Source organism: Polistes dominula, unplaced genomic scaffold, assembly GCF_049000335.1.
Source record: "Polistes dominula isolate Pdom_NZ unplaced genomic scaffold, Pdom_raw_medaka contig_73, whole genome shotgun sequence".
In the NCBI taxonomy this organism is placed as follows: Eukaryota; Metazoa; Arthropoda; class Insecta; order Hymenoptera; family Vespidae; genus Polistes; species Polistes dominula.
The window spans coordinates 5184508-5206263 of NW_028300951.1; the positions used below are offsets into that span (position 1 = coordinate 5184508).

General features: G+C 27.2%; 1 protein-coding gene across 4 annotated transcripts; it reads right to left on the reverse strand.

Annotated features, from left to right (window-relative positions):
- Nucleotides 1–190: 190 nt before the first annotated feature.
- Nucleotides 191–21718, reverse strand: PCB (Pyruvate carboxylase). 4 transcript variants are annotated; one of them, XM_089172075.1, is made up of 13 exons: nucleotides 17713–21718; nucleotides 8759–9200; nucleotides 7126–7445; nucleotides 6750–6900; nucleotides 6435–6646; nucleotides 6173–6375; nucleotides 5824–6085; nucleotides 5427–5745; nucleotides 4329–4379; nucleotides 3208–3675; nucleotides 2682–3071; nucleotides 1763–2595; nucleotides 191–1579 (listed from the first exon to the last, which is right to left on the reverse strand). In XM_089172075.1, exons 2-13 carry the CDS (start codon nucleotides 8892–8894, stop codon nucleotides 1331–1333), a joined length of 3594 nt encoding a protein of 1197 aa, XP_089028201.1. In that variant the 5' UTR covers nucleotides 8895–9200; nucleotides 17713–21718; the 3' UTR covers nucleotides 191–1330. The 4 variants fall into 4 exon arrangements, with proteins under 4 accessions (XP_089028201.1, XP_089028202.1, XP_089028203.1 ...); XM_089172076.1 differs by lacking the exon at nucleotides 17713–21718 and adding an exon at nucleotides 11691–12089; XM_089172077.1 differs by lacking the exon at nucleotides 4329–4379.
- Between the last annotated feature and the right edge of the window lie 38 nt (nucleotides 21719–21756).

Here is a 21756-nt window from a genome sequence, read left to right on the forward strand (position 1 = left end):
AATATTAAAATGGCGGGAAAACCGTGTTTAAATAGTTGATAATTCTTCGTTTCAATTTTAACATTAGTTAATGTCAGAAATATAAGTTTATTTTTTATTAGTTAGAACAAGTAATACTTTCACTATAAAAATGTCAAGATGGACCATTATTCTAATTTAATTACAAGAAATAAAAAGAAACATTTAGCAATATGATTTCACCAAGTAGGTATCAATTATTTTTCAAACTTTTATCAATAATATACAGACATTTTGTTCACATTTCAACACAGCCGTTTATAAATTTAATATTTTTGTTTTCTTTCGAATTCAAATATTTTTGTACATTTGCACAAAAGTTATAATTTTTTTGTACATATCTGTTATTACATTTAAGCAGTAATTTGATGAATTTATATTAAAATATTTTATCTTTTTCATTATTAATATTAATATTATATAAATTTATTATGAATAATACGCAGCTTTAAAATATTATAATTACTGCAATTACCATAATAACGGAACCCTTTTTGTCAAATACAACTATACATTTATAACAAGTACAAATTAAAAAAGCTTATGTTCACTTATGACTATATATACAACTATCAGTGAAACCAGAGAATATAACAATTAATTGTTTCATGTAGTACGTATTTAATTAGTAATAGCAATTTAAATAAAGTTTAATGCAACAAAACCCAGGAGTCACTGATATTTTCTTACTAGAACTGTTCTTCTTTAATTTAGATTCAGAAAAATAGTAACTATTTTTGTACCTGTGTAACACTTAAAAATAAGAAATTAATCTTTACATATATAAAATCTAACTATCTCGTTCTCTAAGTTCTATTTCTACTTTATGTAGGGTAATAAAAATTACTATAATTTTAATTAATGTGAACCAACTAATGAACTTGAGCTTGCGTCTCGATGTATATCGGAATATAAAAATTTATCACTTTTGTGCAACCAATTCCCCATAGTTTTTGTGAATATTTGATAAATGTATACTACACGTATCTTTTAATATGAATTGACATTTTTTAGGCAGCATCAAATTACACAGACTTATAAATGTGTATATATATATATATATACGTATTTATGTGTATAAAGAGAGAAAAGAATGTAATAAAATATAAAAATGATGTACTTTCTTTCTTTTCTTTTGTTTTTTTATAATTTAAAATGCTTTCGCGATACTTGATGGTTTGCGATTGGTAAAATTTTAACGAAGAGACAAAGAACACATATAATACAAAAATAATGTCATACAGACGGGATTCTGTGTTGCAACGAATTATGTATATAGAAAAATGACTAATGAATGTTTTTATGGCTCATCTTATTCGATGCTCAAAAGAAGATCATCTCCTTCCACTCTCATTCCTTGACTGACATCTAACGTTTTGATTTTTCCTGCTTTCGATGCCTGTACTACCATTTCCATTTTCATGGCAGATAAGACAATCAAAGGTGCACCTTTTTCTACCGTGTCACCAACTTTGACTCTGATATCAATAATGGTACCAGGCATAGGAGCTCCTATTTGATTTTTATCACCTTTCGCTGCTTTTGGATGTACGTGCAATTCCTGAGAATTAATAGATGCATCAAATTATTATCTATTTATATTCAGTAAGTGTTCTTTAAAATTGTATAGTAGGGGGATAGGATTGCATTAGGATTACATCATCGATATAGAATATATACTAATGTTGTATTGTAAATATTGATAATAATTTAAATTTAGTATAAAAATGAAATAAAACTTTACCTTAACAGCTTCTTTATCTTTGATGAATACAGATCTCAATTGCCCATTCATTTCAAAGAATACTTCGCGTTCGCCATTTTTCGTAAGATCTTCAGCAACAGCTAATGTTTTTATGGCTAACGTCTTTCCTTTTTCTATAGATACGTCAAAGTCTTCTCCTACCTTTGGTCCCGTTAAGAATATTCTAGTTTCAAGTTTGTCCACTGGACCAAATTGTTCCTTAAAGTTTAAGTAATCGTTCGTAACGCTGGGATATAAGGCCGCAGACATAACATCTTTTTCCGAAACATGTGGATGGGATTCTTGCAATTCTTTCTTCAGTTTTGCGAAATCAAATGGTTCTAAAGTAGCTCCTGGTCTACCTTTTACTCTTGGCATATCTTTCAAAACCTTAGATCTGAAAGGTTCAGGAAATCCTCCGTGAGGTTCACCTATCGCACCTTGAAGGAATTCAACTACCGATTTTGGGAAAGACAGTTCTTCGGCTTTGTTAAGTACATCTTCAGAAGACAGTTTGTTTTGTACCATGAATTGCGCTAAATCACCGACTACCTTAGAACTAGGTGTAACTTTGATGATATCACCAAGTAATAGATTAGCTTCTCTATATGCTTTTTTAACATCTTCGAAGAATTGACCCAATCCAAGAGAATACGTTTGGAATTGTAGATTCGTGTATTGACCACCTGGAATCTCGTTTAAGTATACATCGGCGTTTCCTGATTTCATCGTCGTAGTACATTCGAAAGGAGCATACAATGTTCTTGTTTGTTCCCAATAAGCTGAATATTCCGAAACATCACTGAGATCCAGATTAGTGTCATTAGGTGTACCTAAAGTTTTTTATAAAAATTTCTCTTTTACAAAGATCTGCATTACATAGCAGGAGTATATGTATTAAGAGTTACGAATAATTTACCCTGTAATGCTGCAACAATAGCTCCCATGGAAGGTTGACTGGTCATTCCAGACATGCTATCAACAGCAACATCAATAACATCTGCTCCACTTTCTACACATGCTAGCATAGATGCAACTCCGACCCCAGCAGTATCATGAGTATGAATATGGATTGGTATATCAGGATTCTTTTGTCTAATAGCATCGATCAACATTGCAGCAGCTTTTGGTTTTAAAAGACCTGCCATATCTTTGATCGCTAGGACGTGAGTGCCAGCTTTGATTAGTTCATCCGCCAAATTGGTGTAATATTTAAGATTGTATTTTGTACGATTAGGATTGCTAACATCTCCGGTATACGAGATTGCGGCTTCTACGATTCCACCGGCTTTACCGGCTGCTTCCATTCCTGAACAAGATATTCATTCATTAATCATAATGATTCATTAAAATATATATATATATATATATATATATATATATATATATATATATATATATATACTATATTTAATATATTTATTAAGAGTAGGAAGTAATCTTACCGATGATCAAATTAGGCATGTAATTCAACGAATCAAATACCCTGAAAACGTCAATACCCAATTGAACGGATAATTCGCAAAATTTAAATACAACGTTGTCCGGATAATTCGTATAGCCAACTGCATTGGCACCTCTTAGTAACATTTGGAATGGAATATTAGGAATGGCTTTTCGCATATCTTCCAAACGTTCCCAAGGGCACTCGTGTAAAAATCTTAATGCTACGTCAAAGGTTGCACCACCCCAGTTCTCCAATGAATAAAGCTTGTTGAATTTGTGTGCCACGAAAGGTGAGATCGTTAAAAGGTCGTGAGATCTGACTCGAGTAGCTAAAAGAGATTGATGAGCGTCACGGAATGTCGTGTCCATCAGGAGCGCACCTTTATGTTGACGAATAGCTTTGGCAAATGCTTCTGGTCCTTGTTCTTTGTAGATATGACGGAAACCTTTTGGTGGATCCATAACTCCTGCAAAATTTACATTTCGTTTAATCGGTATGATCTTTTCTTTCTTTTTTTTTTTTTATACCTCATAAAATAGAGAAGAACGTTTTAACGTACGTTTATTACTTTCCATGCATGAACACACATAAGCAGTGATGCAACAACAAGTAGACAATCACAATGTTTGTAAATTTAAAGAAGCTGCAAGTGATACGCACCGTTTACATGTAAATTATATTTTTTATAAATATATTTTAGATCATGCAAAGATAATATCCAAAAGATCGTGTTGTAAATATAAAAGAAACAAAAAATCTTCCTATTTGCCAATTGTTTTTGTATATATGACACATATATACGTACTTCTTTATATCGTGACACAATTTTGTATCTACTTATATTTTTATGATGATATTTTGTTGGTATTCCGTTCATACATACATACATACATACACACACACGCGCGCGTACATACATATTTTGCTGCGTAGATAATATTTTTGAAAATTACATTGCATCAATAATATCTAGAATATGTATTAATTAGACTAAAAAACGATTATCGAATCATTTTTACAAGCTATGAGCATTTTTCAATTTGTATGTACAATAATGAATGGATACTTGATAACAAATCTATAAAAATAATAAAAAATGAGTCAATATTGTTTGCCTACCTGGTGCATCTGGATCATTGCTTTCCTCTGCTGCTGCAAGCTTAGCAAAGTCTAAAAACATTGCCAAACAATAAAATAATAAAAGCATGCGATAAATAATGTGAAGTGTAATAAGTTACGAGGGGACCATTAATTTCTAATTATTAACAATTATATCCGAGGTGCGATCAAATTTAATTACGAAATATTTACCATTAACGATTTCATTCTTTTCAAATTATAGATTTCTATACGCACAACTAGGATAAATCATTTAATTGTTTCATTATTAAGCATGCTCGTGATATTTTTTTTAAATAAAATTTTTAATCACAAATTTAGTCACTTTTTCGTCTAATAAGTTTCAAAATTAAATCAAAGAAAGAGATCGATGAAATAATTATAAATCAGAAATACGATGGTATGAGCATGAGCGAAATTAAATAAAAAAAAAAATAAAAAAGAAACAAAATAAATAAAAAAAAAGGAGTGCACTTTAACGCAGAGTGCAATGGTGTTGCGTACGATGACTTGGTGCGAATAGTGCGAACGATAATAAATATACGTAGAAGTGTTAACAAAAATTTTGTCCAATTGTTTGCCCATCATTATTATTACCACCAATCATCAGAGAAAGCAATACGTTTGACTTTTTATGGGCTAAAAATAGGGTGTCTCTGTCATAATAGAATGTTATTTAGCGATAGTAAAATTTAGATTAGCAAAGAATGAGTTCAGATTATGCACACGACATTAAAATCACCTTATAAGAAATCATGATCACCGTCTGGCAATCGTTACCAGGTCAATAGAAGAGAGAGAAAGAGATAGATAGATAGATAGAAATAGAGACTAGCAGACACCCTAAAGGCGAAATATAAGAAAACTTATGCTCCCATTTATTACGGATCCACGTTTATATCAAAGCGTATCCTTCCGTAAATTTGTAGCGTTTGAAACTCGTTTTCCACTCGATAGACTAGATATCGTTATTAATGTTTTCTTTCTTTCTAAATCTTTCGAATTAGAATAAAAGTTATAATAATAATAACAATAATAATAATAATAATAATAAATACAAACGCACAAGCACTTTTGTTAAGTTTTCAAATGTCATACCTAATGCAATCTGTGGAACGTGAGGTTTGATTTCTGCAGGTTTCAAAGAAGTAGCCAATGGTGTGCTAGGTCCATTGACGAGAACGGTTCCTAAATAATTCAATAACTTTTGAGCACGATTCTGGCTCGGTTGAAATTGAAACAATTGTGGATTCTCGTCAATGAAATACGTGTCGACGTTTCCATTAAGGAATTTTTGATTCTCCAGTACGTTAAGTAAAAAGGGTATGTTAGTTTTTACACCGCGAACTCGAAATTCGCGTAATGCTCGATTCATCTTTGCACAAGACGATTGTAGATCTCCGGCATGAGCGATTACCTATTAAAATTAGGAAATAATTATATTCGTTTGCATAGAAAAATTTGTTTAGTTTCGATTTGTAATTGTCGTAAGTACCTTAACAAGAAGGGAATCATAATATGGTGAAATAATAGCACCAGCGAATGCAGATGCACCATCTAATCTTATTCCCATACCCTCTCCCGATCTGAATACTTCAATTCTTCCAGTATCTGGTTGGAAATTCTTAGCTGGATCTTCAGTTGTAACCCGACACTGAATGGCGAAACCTTGAGGAATAATTTTCTCTTGGGTCATACCAAGCTCCGGTAAAGTGATCCCTTCAGCTATACGTACTTGAGATTGAACGAGATCAATCCTAAAACATATATAGAGAGTGTTGAATAACAACGAATCATTTGTTTTATAACTCGTATCATCGTATAAAAGACAATTTTCAAATTACCCAGTGATCTCTTCGGTAACTGTATGTTCAACCTGTAACCTAGCATTAACTTCAATGAAATAAAAGTTTCCTGATTCGTCAACTAGAAACTCGACGGTACCGGCATTCGAATAACCAACATGTTTAGCCAATTTCACGGCATATTCTGTCATCTTATCTCTTACTTTGGCATCCAATCGTGGTGCTGGTGCAATTTCCACAACCTGCAACATTTGTAAATATAATGTATCAAGTATATATATAAAACGATCGATGATCTCACCTTTTGATGCCGACGTTGAACCGAACAATCTCGTTCGTAAAGATGAACGACATTACCGGCTTGATCACCGAGTAATTGAACCTCTATATGCCTTGGCCTTTCGATAAATTTTTCTATAAACATTGCACCGTCTCCAAAAGCTGCCTTTGCTTCGGACGAAGCACGTTCGAACATTTCTTTAACCTCTTCCATTTGCCTGACCACTCGCATACCTGTCGATTTAATTAAATCATATTGATATACGATCATTCTTCGTTTAATAATGAATAAAAATTTAATAACGAAAAAAAATAATCATCAATTACTAGGGTCTACCTCGCCCTCCACCTCCGTACGCAGCTTTGAAAATAACGGGAAGACCATGTTTCATACAAAATTCCATAGCTTCGTCGCTTGTTCTCACTGGACCATCCGTTCCTGGAACTATTGGTACTCCAGCTTCTATAGCAGCTATTCTAGCTGCTACCTAATTACAATAATTATCTCGTTAAATTTGAAATACGTGTTTTTCATGAAATAACAAAATATTCATATCATCGGGGTAATAATTTTAATTTGTTATTTTTTTTTAATAATTATCATTTTATTATTATTTTTAACTTTTTTTTTAAATTAATAAAATTAGAAGATGTTAATATCTAACGTAAATGTAGTCGTTTATTATTTCATTGTATTTGTAAAACTTTCATACCTTGTCTCCCATTTGTTGAACAACCTTCGGACTAGGTCCGATGAACCTCAATCCAGCATCTATCACAGCTTGAGCAAAATCTGATCTCTCGGATAGAAAACCATAGCCTGGATGAATGGCATCTACGTCATTCTCTTTGGCAACTTGTATAATCTCTGGGATATTAAGATATGCTTGGACCGGTGGTAAACCTCTTCCAATTAAATAACCTTCGTCAGCTTTTTGTCGGTGCATTTGCATTTTGTCTTGTTCGGAATAAATAGCTACCGAACGAATGCCGAGTTCGTTGCAGGCACGAAAAACACGAATTGCGATTTCCCCTAAATGATAGTTAATAAGCATAAATGAACACATATATATAATTTTTAATTTTTATTTTATTCACGCAAAAACATGAAAAAGATTTATTACAATTTTTGTTTTTAAAATAGTACAAATTTATTTCAAATTTATTTCAAAATGGTATCTCTCAAAATTTATTGATCGTAGTGAGGAGAGTATTGAAGTGATTAAAAAGAAACGTAGTAATTCAGTAAAGTAAGCAATCAGGAAGATACTTGAGTTACATTAAATGGATAAGCTTTGGGGATTTCATTAAGGATATTGCGATTTTATCTACCCTTTTTGAAAGAACATATTTTTGTTGTTTGTATGTTCCCTGGATTAATACCTAATCGATCAAAGTCCAGATAGATCGAAGCAATACTTTCACAACAAGTTAAGTTGTATTATTTAAATAGACAGGATGAATGATCGTTTGTTGAATTATAAACGTCAGATTTAATCTATATATATATATATTTTTTTTTTGTCACTTTTATCACGAGTAAAGTACTCGTGATATGTCCCCTCCCGTGATTTATATGATTTTAGGGTTTACCCGTTATCCTAAGTGTTAGTCAAATAAGTTCGACATTTGTGAGGGATTAGGAGTTTTTTTTTGGACTCAACATATTGGATTGGTTGCCAAGGGTATTGAGCTAAATAACTTCTCTCTCTATCGTAATGGAGCCAAACGTTTCGATGGGTCAAAGTCGGCAAATAATATCTTAAATTATATTTTTAGGTCAATTCGGTTAGATTAAACTTTATTTTTTTGTTTTCCATATATAATATATAATATATAATATAATTCCTAACAAATAAAAGATATATAATTCTTTTCTTTGTTATTTTTTTTATTTTTATTTTATTTCATTTATTGTTATAAATATTAGGATGAATCAAAAGTTTGTGCATTTTTTATAAATTAATTTTAAAATAAAATCTAATAGAAAATAAAATAAAATTTACTTTATTAATAATATAATTTTATTTTAATAAGTTAATTAAATATTAACTTATTAGGTTAATTACTAATTAATTAACTAATTTTTAGTTAATTAATTAAATAATACTACAATTAGTTAGTAATACTATATAAGTTAGTTAATGTAGATTATACTACAATTATATTTGTAGTATTATACTACAAATAAAATAAAATTTATTTTCTACAGTAAATTTTACGAAGAAAAATAAACAATTTATTATTATACAGTTTATAATATAATTTTGTAACACAATAAACACACAAACGAATTTTTGAATTATCCTAATAATTATCGATAAAAAATAAATAATATTAGCTTACCTCGATTTGCCACCAAAACGCTTCTGATAGGTTTGTATTGAACATCGTTGGCAAATAATTTCTTGTTTACGACAGTCCATGTTCGTAGTATTGTTTTGTGCCTTAATAAGGCTCGTTGGGCTCTTATCGATTGCATATTTAATTATTTCAAATTATTATATTATAAATATAAGGATAAATGTTTTTTAATTATATTCTTTTTTTTTTTATCAAAATTACAATTTTGATATTTAAATATATATATATTGTTGATGGTTGTTTTCAACAAATTTTCTCGTTTTAATTGAAATAATCGTTAAAAGTTAATGTTTAACGTTTCTTTTCACTTTTTGGATCATTTTTATTTTCTCCTTTTTCTTGTGTTTCCTTTATTTCTTATATTTATTTGTTTTTAAAAATAAAAGATTTATTTTATTCCCCCGTCGAATGGTTTTTATTGTATCTGAAAAAAAAATAAAATGAAAATAAGAATGATTTAATTACGAGAGTGTTGATTAATATAATAAAATTTTAAATTAAATAAATTTTTCTTTTTTTTCCTCTTTACAAAAAAAAAAAAAACTCCATGCTTTAGTTAAAACTTTTATCATACTTTATCAAAACAATAACGCATGATCGTTCATATTAATTAAAATCGTCGGACGTTTTCAGACCATATGTTCAGAGTTCAGTTTATCCTATTTAAAGTTATTAAATGTCACAAGAGTCGAACATAATTAACTGACATTACAAGATAATCCAGGAAAAGGATTAGTATCTGATAGGATAAGTAAAAAAAAAAAAAAAATAATAAAATCTCACGAAGGGTCCACAGTCGTTGACCTTTTCCTAATCACACTTTATATAAATGATACTGATAACGCGAATCTCTTATTCAAATATTAATAATAATAATAATGATAATCAATTCTAACGTTTAATGACAAATATTGATTTTTAAAAAATAAAAATGTATATTAAGAATTATAAAATATTTATTATTAATTAAATAATATAAATATAATTAATAATAATATATAAATTAAAACTTGTTATTCGAATGATCAATCACGAGAGTGAATTGAAAAGTTTTAAGCTAAAAAGAAATAAAAAAAATTATTCCTGTAACTATACACTAAATATATATTATTATTATATATATATATATAATAAATTTACTATATTTACTATATTATTTATATTAATTTACTATATTGAAATTATAATAAAATTTATTATATTAAATTTATATATAATTTATATTAATAAAAATATACTGTATTTTTAGTATATGTACTGCCGAAGCAAGTACTAATAAAAATATATATTAATATAAATTATAAAAATTATAATTTATAATTATATAATTATATGCATTATAATTTATAATATATAATATTTATAATTTGTAACTAATAATATTTATAAATATTATATATATATATATATATAAAACTTATATAATTATATAATTTTTTAATTAATAATTTATTAATTAAATAATAATATAATTTATATATAAAAATGTATGTAAATATTATAATTTACTTAAAATTTATTCATTTTTATGGGCGAAAATAATTTTTCTTTATAATTTGTAATTATTCATTCTTCTTCTTCTTTTTCTTCTTCTTTATCTTTTTATTAGGACTTTGCCCTGTTATATTATTTATTGTTATGACGTATAATTAAATAAAATTATCAACGTGTTATCATTTATTTATGAAATTCAATTAGAGAAATAGCCGACAGTAATTATCATAAATTAAATTTAAAATGTTTATATTGTCCAGAAACAATTTTCTATTGTTCCGTTTTCTTTTAATGTAAGTAAACAATAGATAAATGAGAACTTAAAACTTCAAGATTTTTTAATTTTATCTCACCACTATATTTTTTTTCTCTAGGTCTTATTGTTAGTAACGTTTATTGTTATAAAACAAGAAAATACTTTAATCATCTCTCTTTTATTCTCTCTCTTTCACTAGCTTATATATCTCGTGTTAGTTTTCTATTACATATTATTTCGATTACATAACGTATCTTACTCGAGAGACGGCCGTCAATTTACACATATATATGTATAAGGATAACACATATACATAATGTTATTGTCTTTGTCTCTGATAACGTATGTTATTTACGTTCTCGGTTTAATCATCCTTTTGAAAGACTCAAAAGTTCATTCATATTTACTCCGATCTTTTTACTATGTTTATCCTCTTATTTCTTCCTCTCCCTCCCCCTTTTCCCTTTATAATATTATACTAATAATTTATTTCATTTAAGAATAAAAACTATAGATAATTTTTTTTAGATAAATAATAATAATAATAATAATAATAATAATAATAATAATAATAGCAATAATAAGAATAATATATAATTGATCGTATTGAATCGAAAATTTTCAACGACGAAATTTTCTAATAACAGAAATCAAATTCTTTTCTAGAAAATTACGTTGGCATAATCGAAATAACATTTTGCCCTTCGCTTCTACTCGAATTTTATGCGTGGGTGTGTTTCTCTAATTTGAATTCGTTCTTTCTTTATCTTTACGTGACATAAAGTGTGTGCATGACTAATAACAAAAAGAAGTTAAATAATAAATATATATATATAATAAAATATATGTATATGAAATATTAAAGATCAAATTTATGACAATAATAGAAGTATTAACATCGATAAAAGAAATTGGCGCGCACACACACACACACACACACACACACACACACACACACACACACACACACACACACACACACACACACACACACACACAACAATATTCGTAAATATTATATGTATATGAAATATTAAAGATCAAACTTACAACAATAAGAGAAGCTTATTCGATAAAAGAACAATTATTGTTATACCATATAATACATCGATAAAAGAAATTGGTACAACAATATTCGTAAATATTATTAAATTAAATACTTACTTAATATAATTAATTGAGAATCGTATTATATAATATTTTCTTGAATTCTTAATTTTTATTTTATTTTATTTTTTTTTTGATTTCACAATCAGTTATAAACCTATTCTGTTACGTACAAGGACTGTGACATTTGTGCAAAAGCATTTCGGCCGAATAGGGTAGTCCTAGTTTTCCCCTACCCTTATTCTACTCAACCCCACCATGCGTGAAACCTTAGTGCGCAACTTTAAGAATGATTAAATACCTCAACTTGACAACGTGATACCTCAAAATTAATGAACTAGTTCGATCAACAACATATTGGATCGTTTAATTTTACCTATTTTTTTTTATTTTCTTTTTCTTATTTTAATTTTAATTTCCATTTATTTCCTTGTATATTTTTGTGAATTTATATATTATATATAGAGAGGGAAAGTTTGTTTGCATATGTGCCCGTAATTATGAAAGTGATCTAAGTCAAAATTAAAAACAAAATTAGTTTATCAGTTATTTTTACACTACATTATTTTAAACTAAATAAATTCAATGTAATTTCCACGATATTGTCAAAAATGAATCGTTAGATAATGTTTGTTTTTTCAATATTACATAGAATTCATATAATGTTCAAGTAGAAACCTTTAAATATCTCGAAACAAGAGATACATGACTTAGACCACTTTCATAATTATGGGCACATATATATATATATTTTTAAAAAGTACCGAATTAATACCTAATATATATATTTTAGTTTAATTAATTAATACCTCCTGTACCTAATGTACATATTTTTATACGGATTTATATTTTAAAATTATAATCAAATATAAATTGAAACCATCTTATTATAGGTTAATTAAAAAAAAGTAAAAATTAAAAGTAAAAAATAAAGAAAAAGATCTTCTTTTTCCTCGTTTAAGGAAGCGAGGGGGTGAGAAGGAGGAGAAGAAGAAAAAATAATCAACATTTCAAAATAGAATTATTCGTTATCGTTAGACGATAATAATACTAATCTTTTTTTTTATAACAATACACGAAAATATTATTCACCAATGAACTTTGTATTTAATCCATATACATAAGTATATATGTATATACTTATATAATATATAGTATATTATATTTATATCTAAGCATTATTAATGATGCTATTAATGTACTTTAATAAACAATTCGAGATGCGATAATGTGAGAAATTAAAAGCGCGACAAATTAAAAAAAAAAAAGAATAATACGAATCTTCTCGATAAAATCGATATAACATTTGAATTACATGCGATAGTGCGAGAAATTAAAAGCGCGGCAAATTCAAAAAAAAAAAAAAATAGGAATCACATGCGATAATGTGAGAAATTAAAGGCGCGGCAAATTCAAAAAAATGCAAATTTTCAATGAAATTGATACAACATTTAAATTACACGCAATTATAGTCGAACTTCGGCATTGATTTACGTAACTATTTTATATCTAACTAATCAGACGAACTGTTAACCTCGTGCTCTTCGATCATCCTAACATATTCTGGATTTTCCCTCAACCGTTCGATAATTTTTTTGTTATTATTTATTCTTATTAACGTTAACGTCGTATTAATTAAACAACGTTTCAAACGTTAAATTACATTGTGGAAAATAAAATTTATAGATGTCTAGACAAAATATACATGCACATACACACACACAACACGCGGGCTCACGCACCGACACAATGTTTTTACTAATAAACAATTTTCAAGGTAATACAAGTTAGATTTTTTTATTGGATCGTTTTGCAATAGTAAATCGAGAAAATAAAAACGATATCTAACTTACGACATTGTCGTATCGTTGTTGTTATTGTTGTTATCATTGTTATCATCTTCTTACATCACATCGAAACACATATCAGTTTTCTTATATATATATATATATATTTGCATATATGTATCTTAAATATATGTAATATTTTTAAAGCTTTTATTTTCTTATTTTTGTTTATAATTTTATTCCGGCATTGACATGAATATGAAAAACAATTTGAATGAGTTTACCGATTATATTTTGTGTTGTTACGCGTATGTATGATACCAATTATCTTGAATATAACTAGATTAGCTCGTTTTAATGTTACATAAACAATTACAAAAATAATTTTAATAATATTTAAATATTTGTATATATATATATATATATATACAAATAATAAAAATAAAATATATATACAAATATAAAATATAATATTGATGAAAAATTATTACAAATATATTCTAAAGTAGTAAATCTGATTAGGATTTGAAAGAAATATATGTTTTTCCTTATACAGTCTACCGTATATTTCGTAACGATTGCTATGTTATACTCAATGCGTGTTTATATACATATGTCAATATATATACGCAACTACTATGTAAAAATAATGTATATGAACCGCATATATTTTTTTAGACACGTCATCGTGTATTTTCCTGACTTAATGTGGAAGATTATAATGACTCTAACGTACTAGCAATCAAATTAACTCTTATTTATGTATTTTTGTGTTAGAATATTTTCAATGGGGGGAGGGGAGAGAAATAAAGAATCACCAGAAACCATTGTATCGAAAAAAATATTCCTTTAACCGATTGGCTTCTTTTTAATTAGTTCAATAGTTCTATGGCTTTTATTAAAAAAAAAAAAAAAAAAAAAAAAAAAAAAAATAATCAATTCCAAATTTGTAGAAGGCTTCTCATTGTCTTTATGATTCATTGTTAGACAATTGTTATCGTATAATGAATCTACGAGCAATGTTTTGAAAACTTCTTGATATCGAGTACAATATTTAATAATCAAAATTATGATTTATTGTTTAAGCAAAAATTATATTAACTATGATATATTGAATTTGAACACTTTCATCAAGGCCAAAGGAGTATTCTTGTTTTGATGAATTTTTCATAATGTTACTTTGTTAAAAATATATTTGTTTTTTTTTTTAAATATTTTATAATATATTTTATTTTAAAATATTATTATGATGTTAATGCTTTTATATTAATTTTCTACGTAAGGTTGTTAGGAAAAAAGTACTAAAATAAATATTATTCTTGCAAGTTAATAGAGAAAAAATCAATAGAAATTTATAAGTATTTTTAAAATTGTAATTTTATAACTTAGCAAACACAATGAATAATAAGATACAAATAGAATATATATATATATATAATGATCATTTATTTAGTTTCTAAGAAATTATTAAGTATTTGATTCGTCGCAAAGGAAATGATTAATTTCTGACTGTATTACACGCAAAAGAGATAACGATTATATTGGATTAGAAGTTAGATAACTTTTTTTTCTTTTCTTTTAAAACGAAAATTAAACGAGGTTTGTTCTTTTTCATTCTTTTTTTTTTTTTTTTGCAATTAATAAAAGTAAACGCAAATAAAATTTGCATAAAAAAAGACATGAGAAAATAAAATAAGAAAATTTGTATAAATGAAAGAAGTTAGTAAAATCGATAATTTTAAGCTGCTTATAAAAGAAAAGATAAGTGTTGTCAATGATGTACCATCCTATCCGATTTTTATCTAGTATCTTAAGAAAATAAAGCAATGTGGTAAAGTAAATTTTATCATTGAAAGATGTTCATATATATGAATATAAAATGTATGTTAAGGTCATATTTTAAAATCATTTTTCAGTTTTAGTCTAATGTTATTAATTATTGTTACACCATCATACGTAATTTTAATTAAATTATTTTAATTTTTATATTTTTTTTATTAATATTATCTATGAAGGAATGCTTCAAAAATGGCTTTACTTATACAAATTTTACGATTTCAACGAATGGGTTTAAGTAAGTAAACGTATGCGTTTAACTAGTTATTTAAATAACATTATATTTTGCAACATTTCAACATACGAATCTACAGTTAGTTATTAACAAAGTATAGAAATAATTACGTAAATCCATTTTGTGATATTATTTAGACAAACAAATGAATCATTATTTAATAAATTATTATATAAATTCATTAGATAAATCAACTTTTGGGACATCCTGTATATGCTATCATTGAGAATGTTCCATAAAAATTAATGAAAACTCTGACACTATTTAAACTAGAAAATCGAGTAATTCTCCTTCGAGTGTCCAAGAGAAGAACTAGTTCAGGGTCAAAAGGAATAAGAAAAAAAAAAAAAGAAAAGAAAAAGTAAGAAATATTCGAGAATAGATAAATATCGATGACAAAGTTAATTAAAAAATAAAAACAAGCAAACAATGTAACATAATAATTAATTGCAATGAGATTATCATTTATGACCATTCAAAAAAAAAAATAAAAAAATAAAAAAAGGGAAATTTATCATACGATCATATTATATTTATTTCAATAGTATTATAAGTTAAATCTCATCGTTATATAATATATAATGTAAGTGCATACATCGTAAATATGAAATACTATCGTGAAAATTGAATTGAACAATGTTTAGAAATTACAAATATTATTGACTAGTCTTATCGTTATGATCTGATATTAAAAATAGTTTCGCATTAATAGATAAGATAGTAAATCGAATAATACACATAACAATAAATATTTCTTTTCGTTACTGAATGTATTTTAATTAAATTTAACACACAACTATCGAATAATTATCTTTCTTTTAATCAAATTATTTTCACGATGGATTTCGGAAAAAGTATAATCCGTTTCGATAAGATTGATTTGTTAATACTCGATAAACAATGATTATTATTCGTATGATCGATATATGGATATAATTTGCATTTAATTACATCGAAAGCTGTTTTTTTCGTTTAATCATTGTGTTAGAAACACGTGTTGCAAAAGTACACCGACTCGTCATCATCATCATCATCATCATCATCAATATATCAAAATTAAACGTGTGTATGTACGTATATATATATATATATATATATATACATATATATAATATGTTTCTAATTCGGTGCGTCATTTTGTTGGCACTTGGTGAAGCGAATACTTACGTCTCTTTTAAGATTTATGAGAGACAAGAGTAAATAACTATACGTATGCATATACTTAATCATTGAACATACACACACATTATATATTTATTTTATTTTATCAATGAAATTGATTAAACTATTTGTTAACATTACTATCATTCTTGCAAACGAATAAAAATGACCCCATTATTAATTCGAATTAAACAAATTTTAAAACGAAACGAATGTTTAACTTTATATCGCGGTTATATAAAACATTACTCTATCTGACTTATATATATATATATATACGTACACCGATTCGTCAAATTTAATTTAATTTTAAAAAGATTTTGCGGAAGAGGAAGAAGAGGGAAAGGGGAGGAAAAAAATGAGAAAAAAAGGAGGAAAAGTCTGGCGTATAAAAAAAATTTTAACGAGCATTTAAAACGAATTTTTTTTTTCATATTATGCATATAAACGAGCAGTTAAAGATTGTCGACCGTTTAATATGGTACCGACGTTAAAGATGATAAAACGTGATAATTATTATGTTTAGAGAAGAATTATAATGGTGGATAAGTTCTTTTACTTTTGACCCTTTTTTCTCTTTATTTGATTTTATTTTGAATGAATAAGATTAATAATACGGGTGAAATACGATGTTACCGTTCTTTATTATTATTAATATTGATTATTGTTCTTCGTGTACCTTTTTTAAGGCAGATTCCCGGTATTTTCGTTTTATGAATAATCCGTGTAAAATTATGTCGTTCGAACCTTCGAAAAAGTCTTATCGTTAAAACGAATATATTTAATCATAATTGTCTTTCTCTCTCTCTGTTTCTCTCTTTCTCTTCCACTCAACAACTTATCTCTTCCCCCCCCCCATAAATTTAACTAATAAACAAATTTTTTTTATCATTTATAAAAATCACGAATGTGTATAGAAGAAGAAGAAAAAAAAATTGTAATTAATAAAAGTATGTCAGTAATTATAACGTAGCATAATTTTTCTACTTGTTAATGTAAACGGTATATCGAAAAAAAGATATTGGGTTGGTATAACATATGACTTTTAAATATTACTTACACGATTATAAATTTAACTGGATATGATGTTGATGATAATGATGATGATGATAATGAAAATGATGATGATGATGATGAGTAGTAGAAAGACTACGTGTCAGAAGAGGAGAACTCCTGAGCTCGATCCGACTGAAGCCCTCGAGCCGTACTGGATGTTAAAATCTCACCAACCACGCGACAACCCGTTCGTTTTCCTTTCGTGTCTCGACCTCTACTACAAAAATAGTGGCGAACACGCAAAGAAGAACGAAGGCCTCTTGCTGTCTCGTCGTCGTCGTCGTCGTCGTCGTCGTTGTTAATCAGTAAAATTTCTTATTCTCGTTACACGAATCTAAACGATAATGATGATTCCTATATTATCGACATATGATAATGACGTTTTGGTTTTCTTTTTTTGAAGTGAAAACTTCTTTAGAATGGGTGTGATTTGAAAAAAATGAAACACGGTGATATAGTAGGAAAACGAAACCAGGATGTACTGGAGAAAAGAAACGAAAATGCGCGCCTGTATTAATGCAACTCTCCAGACACACTTTGAAAATATTGCTTCCGTGCACTATCTCTCAGGATGTAATTTTTTTCTGCCCGAAAGATAGGCAACCCCTTATACATACGTGTATAAACAGTTTTGACTGCAAAAAAATTCCGTCCTAGTAGATAGCGCTCGCAAGCAACATTTTCAAAGTGTATCTGGAGGGTTGCATTAATACAGGCGCGCAATTTTATAATTAAATTAATAATTAAATAAATAATTACAAATTAAAAGTACAAATAATATTATAATAATATTATATAATAAATTATCCTCGAAACTTGTTTATTTGAAGGTTTCACTTCTAACTTGTGTGATATGCACACATGTTCTTTTTTTTTTAATCATTTACTATTTTTTTTATTCTCCCTCCCTCTACTACACTTTGTTTTATTATTATTATTATTTATATTTTATCGTCTTTTGGTAAGGTAGAAAATTTTCTAACGATTGATATATGTATATATATATATATATTTTTTTTTTTTAACATTTCTTTGCCTCTTTATACTTTTCCGCCCTCTTCCCCCTCATTCCTCTCCTTTTCTTTTTTACTTTTGTCTTTCTTTTCTCAATGTTTTTGTTATTTCCATTTTTATTAGATTTTTTTTTTATTATTATTATTTATTTTTGTATACATTCATAGGCCCTAATCAGCTAAATTCCATTGGCCGATCCTGATCTTTCCGATAATAAATGCATCCGTGCTTGTTAATGTCGCGATATCCCCAGATATACGTATATGTATATATACATATATGTATATGTATATATATACACACACATTTACATTTAATATTAATTAAATATATGTACACACAATTGTTTCGCCTACCTAAGCTAACTAATTTTGCAACGAGACTATAGCAGCGAGAATCGATTGCCTTATTTTTTTTTTTGTTATAAGTTTGATATTATCAATGAATGTGTTATGTAAATAAGTACCATGAAGTAATTACTTACACGTGTATTCTTAATATATATATTCTGTTTTTAATTCTTTTTTCTCTTGGTTTAAAATTAACAAAAAATTATCGTACTATTGTGTCGGCCATGTTGGAAAAAACTTAATCGAATAAATTGTTTTTCATTAATTAATCAATCGTCACTGATAATACCTGTATATATGTATAGAAATGACATACCACATACGTTTTTCACACTAAAAATGAAACAATTAATCACAGAAGAATATACACGTGCATATATATACATATATGTATGTAATTATCCATGCATGGATATATCTTGTACGTATTTTTTAAAAATGATCTTTTCGTATGTTTGTGAGAAGCACGGTATTTGTAATTTATTTTCTTGTTTTTTTTTTTTCTTTCAGATTTTATTTTTGTTTTCTAGTAATTTATTTGTTTATATATATACGAAGTGACGAGTTTTAGTAAAACGATGCTGGCCGACTTTCCGTATTAAAAAATAACAAAAAAAAAAAAAATTACTATTATCGTAATAACAAATATTTCATGTGCCCCTTGCGAAACATTTCGCATAAAATTTCTATAAGTGTTTCGATAATTACGTATATCTGTGGCTTTTGTTGTTGTATCTATTTGTTTTTTATCTTACACTGTATTAGCCCTTAACGAACGAATGTTTGCCATACTCGCAATATCTTAAATATTCTAAAATAATCGAATGTCGCCTTAAAGGCGGCATGATGTGATAATTTAGAAGACCTATTAAGCTATGCATTAATTGTTACGTTACAATGAAGGGCGATCGACAAATGTTTTTGCGAGTTTTTTGCGTTTTTGCGTTTCAAGCGAGAAAAACAATTTTTTAAACGTTCAATAAAGTTTAATATCGTGATTTTCTGACGAGACACCTAATTATTGCAATAATTATATTCCCGTATTCACATACGGGATTGTTGAAAAGATGTATCAAAATATAGAAAAGTTTAAGTAATTTTGCATAGATTAATTGTAAACCCATAAAAAAACAATTTATAAATGTATACGTGTCTATAGATTACATACATATATCTATTGGTTTATTTCAAATCTGACTATTTTTCTTTAATTTTCACTTTAGTATCTTTTTATATGAACAAATCTGTTCATATACTACTTATTACTATTAACAATTTTCACGAAATCCAATAAAGCAAAATTAATTATGCACTTTTTCTAGTTCTGGAAATAAAGCACTAAATATTTTTAAAATCCGTCGATCTACAAATCATTATTCTAGTAAATTACGCTCGTTAGTTAAGGGTTAATTCATTCTATTCCGTTTCGTCCCATTTCATGTCGTTTCATTGATTATAAAACGCGTAAAAAATGTGGCGAAAGATTCGTAAGAGGCAAAGAAAAATCATTTTACGATATACATATCGTTTGAAGATACGTAAATTATGTTGTGGGTGTCATTTAATTCACCACCCACAGATCGTACGTTTAACACAACAACAACAGATATGCATACATACATACATACATGTCGCACGCAAATTCGTTCGTTCTTATGCATGGTAAACGCATACACATACGCGCACACATCCACACATATGGCGCACCTAATTCGCATAGATATAAATAAGTGCGCGTTATGTGAAGTCAAAATGAATAAAGAGTTTTAAAAAAATACAATCTTCAAAATAGAAACTATAACCGTCTTTTTAATTTTGCTACTGCACTATTGTGTTACTTATGACATTTTTTAATACATCTTTCTCTCTCTTACACACGCACACGCTCACTTCCTCTTTTTCATTTTTTTCTTTCTTATTTTTCTTTTTATCCATTTATTTTCTGTATTTTTATTATTCTTTTTTTATTGTTTTTATTTTTTTTTTATTTTTTTTTTTTGTATCATTCGCCATTTTTCTAATCATCTTATTTTCTTTATTACTTTTTTTAATCTCGAAAAACACATCGAACATTATTTTTTGTACGGAATCATATGATCTCTATCCGCTAATCGTACGTACACACACACACACACTCACACACATAGATAAGTATACGCGTACATATATACTTGTTCACGTTTTTTTCGTTTCGTTGGAAATTAAAAAATGATACTAATATTATTTCATAAAATATAGAAAAGTATTGTAACAATATCATATTCAAGATAATATCCAACGAAACGAAAATTAAATTAATACAGGATGATTCGCGATTTATTTGGTATAAATTTGAAATAATTTTAAAAATATATTATTTATCCAACGGCGTATTACACAATTTAACAATAAAACCTCTTCCTCATAATCGAAGATATTTGACATATTTTCAAAACTCAACTTTGTTCTTTTATTATTTCATTGCAGATATAAAAAGAATAATAAATTTCAAATAATAAAAAATAAACGTATGAAAGATTTTACTGTATAATGTTAAATACCAAAAAAAAAAAAAATTGTCTCTCTTAATAATATTTATTAAAAAAAAAAAAATACGTTCTTTTGTCTTACAATTGATAGATTCGAATAATCAATCGAATAAGATTTAATATTAATTATTTCCAAATATTTTATTCGAAATGTAT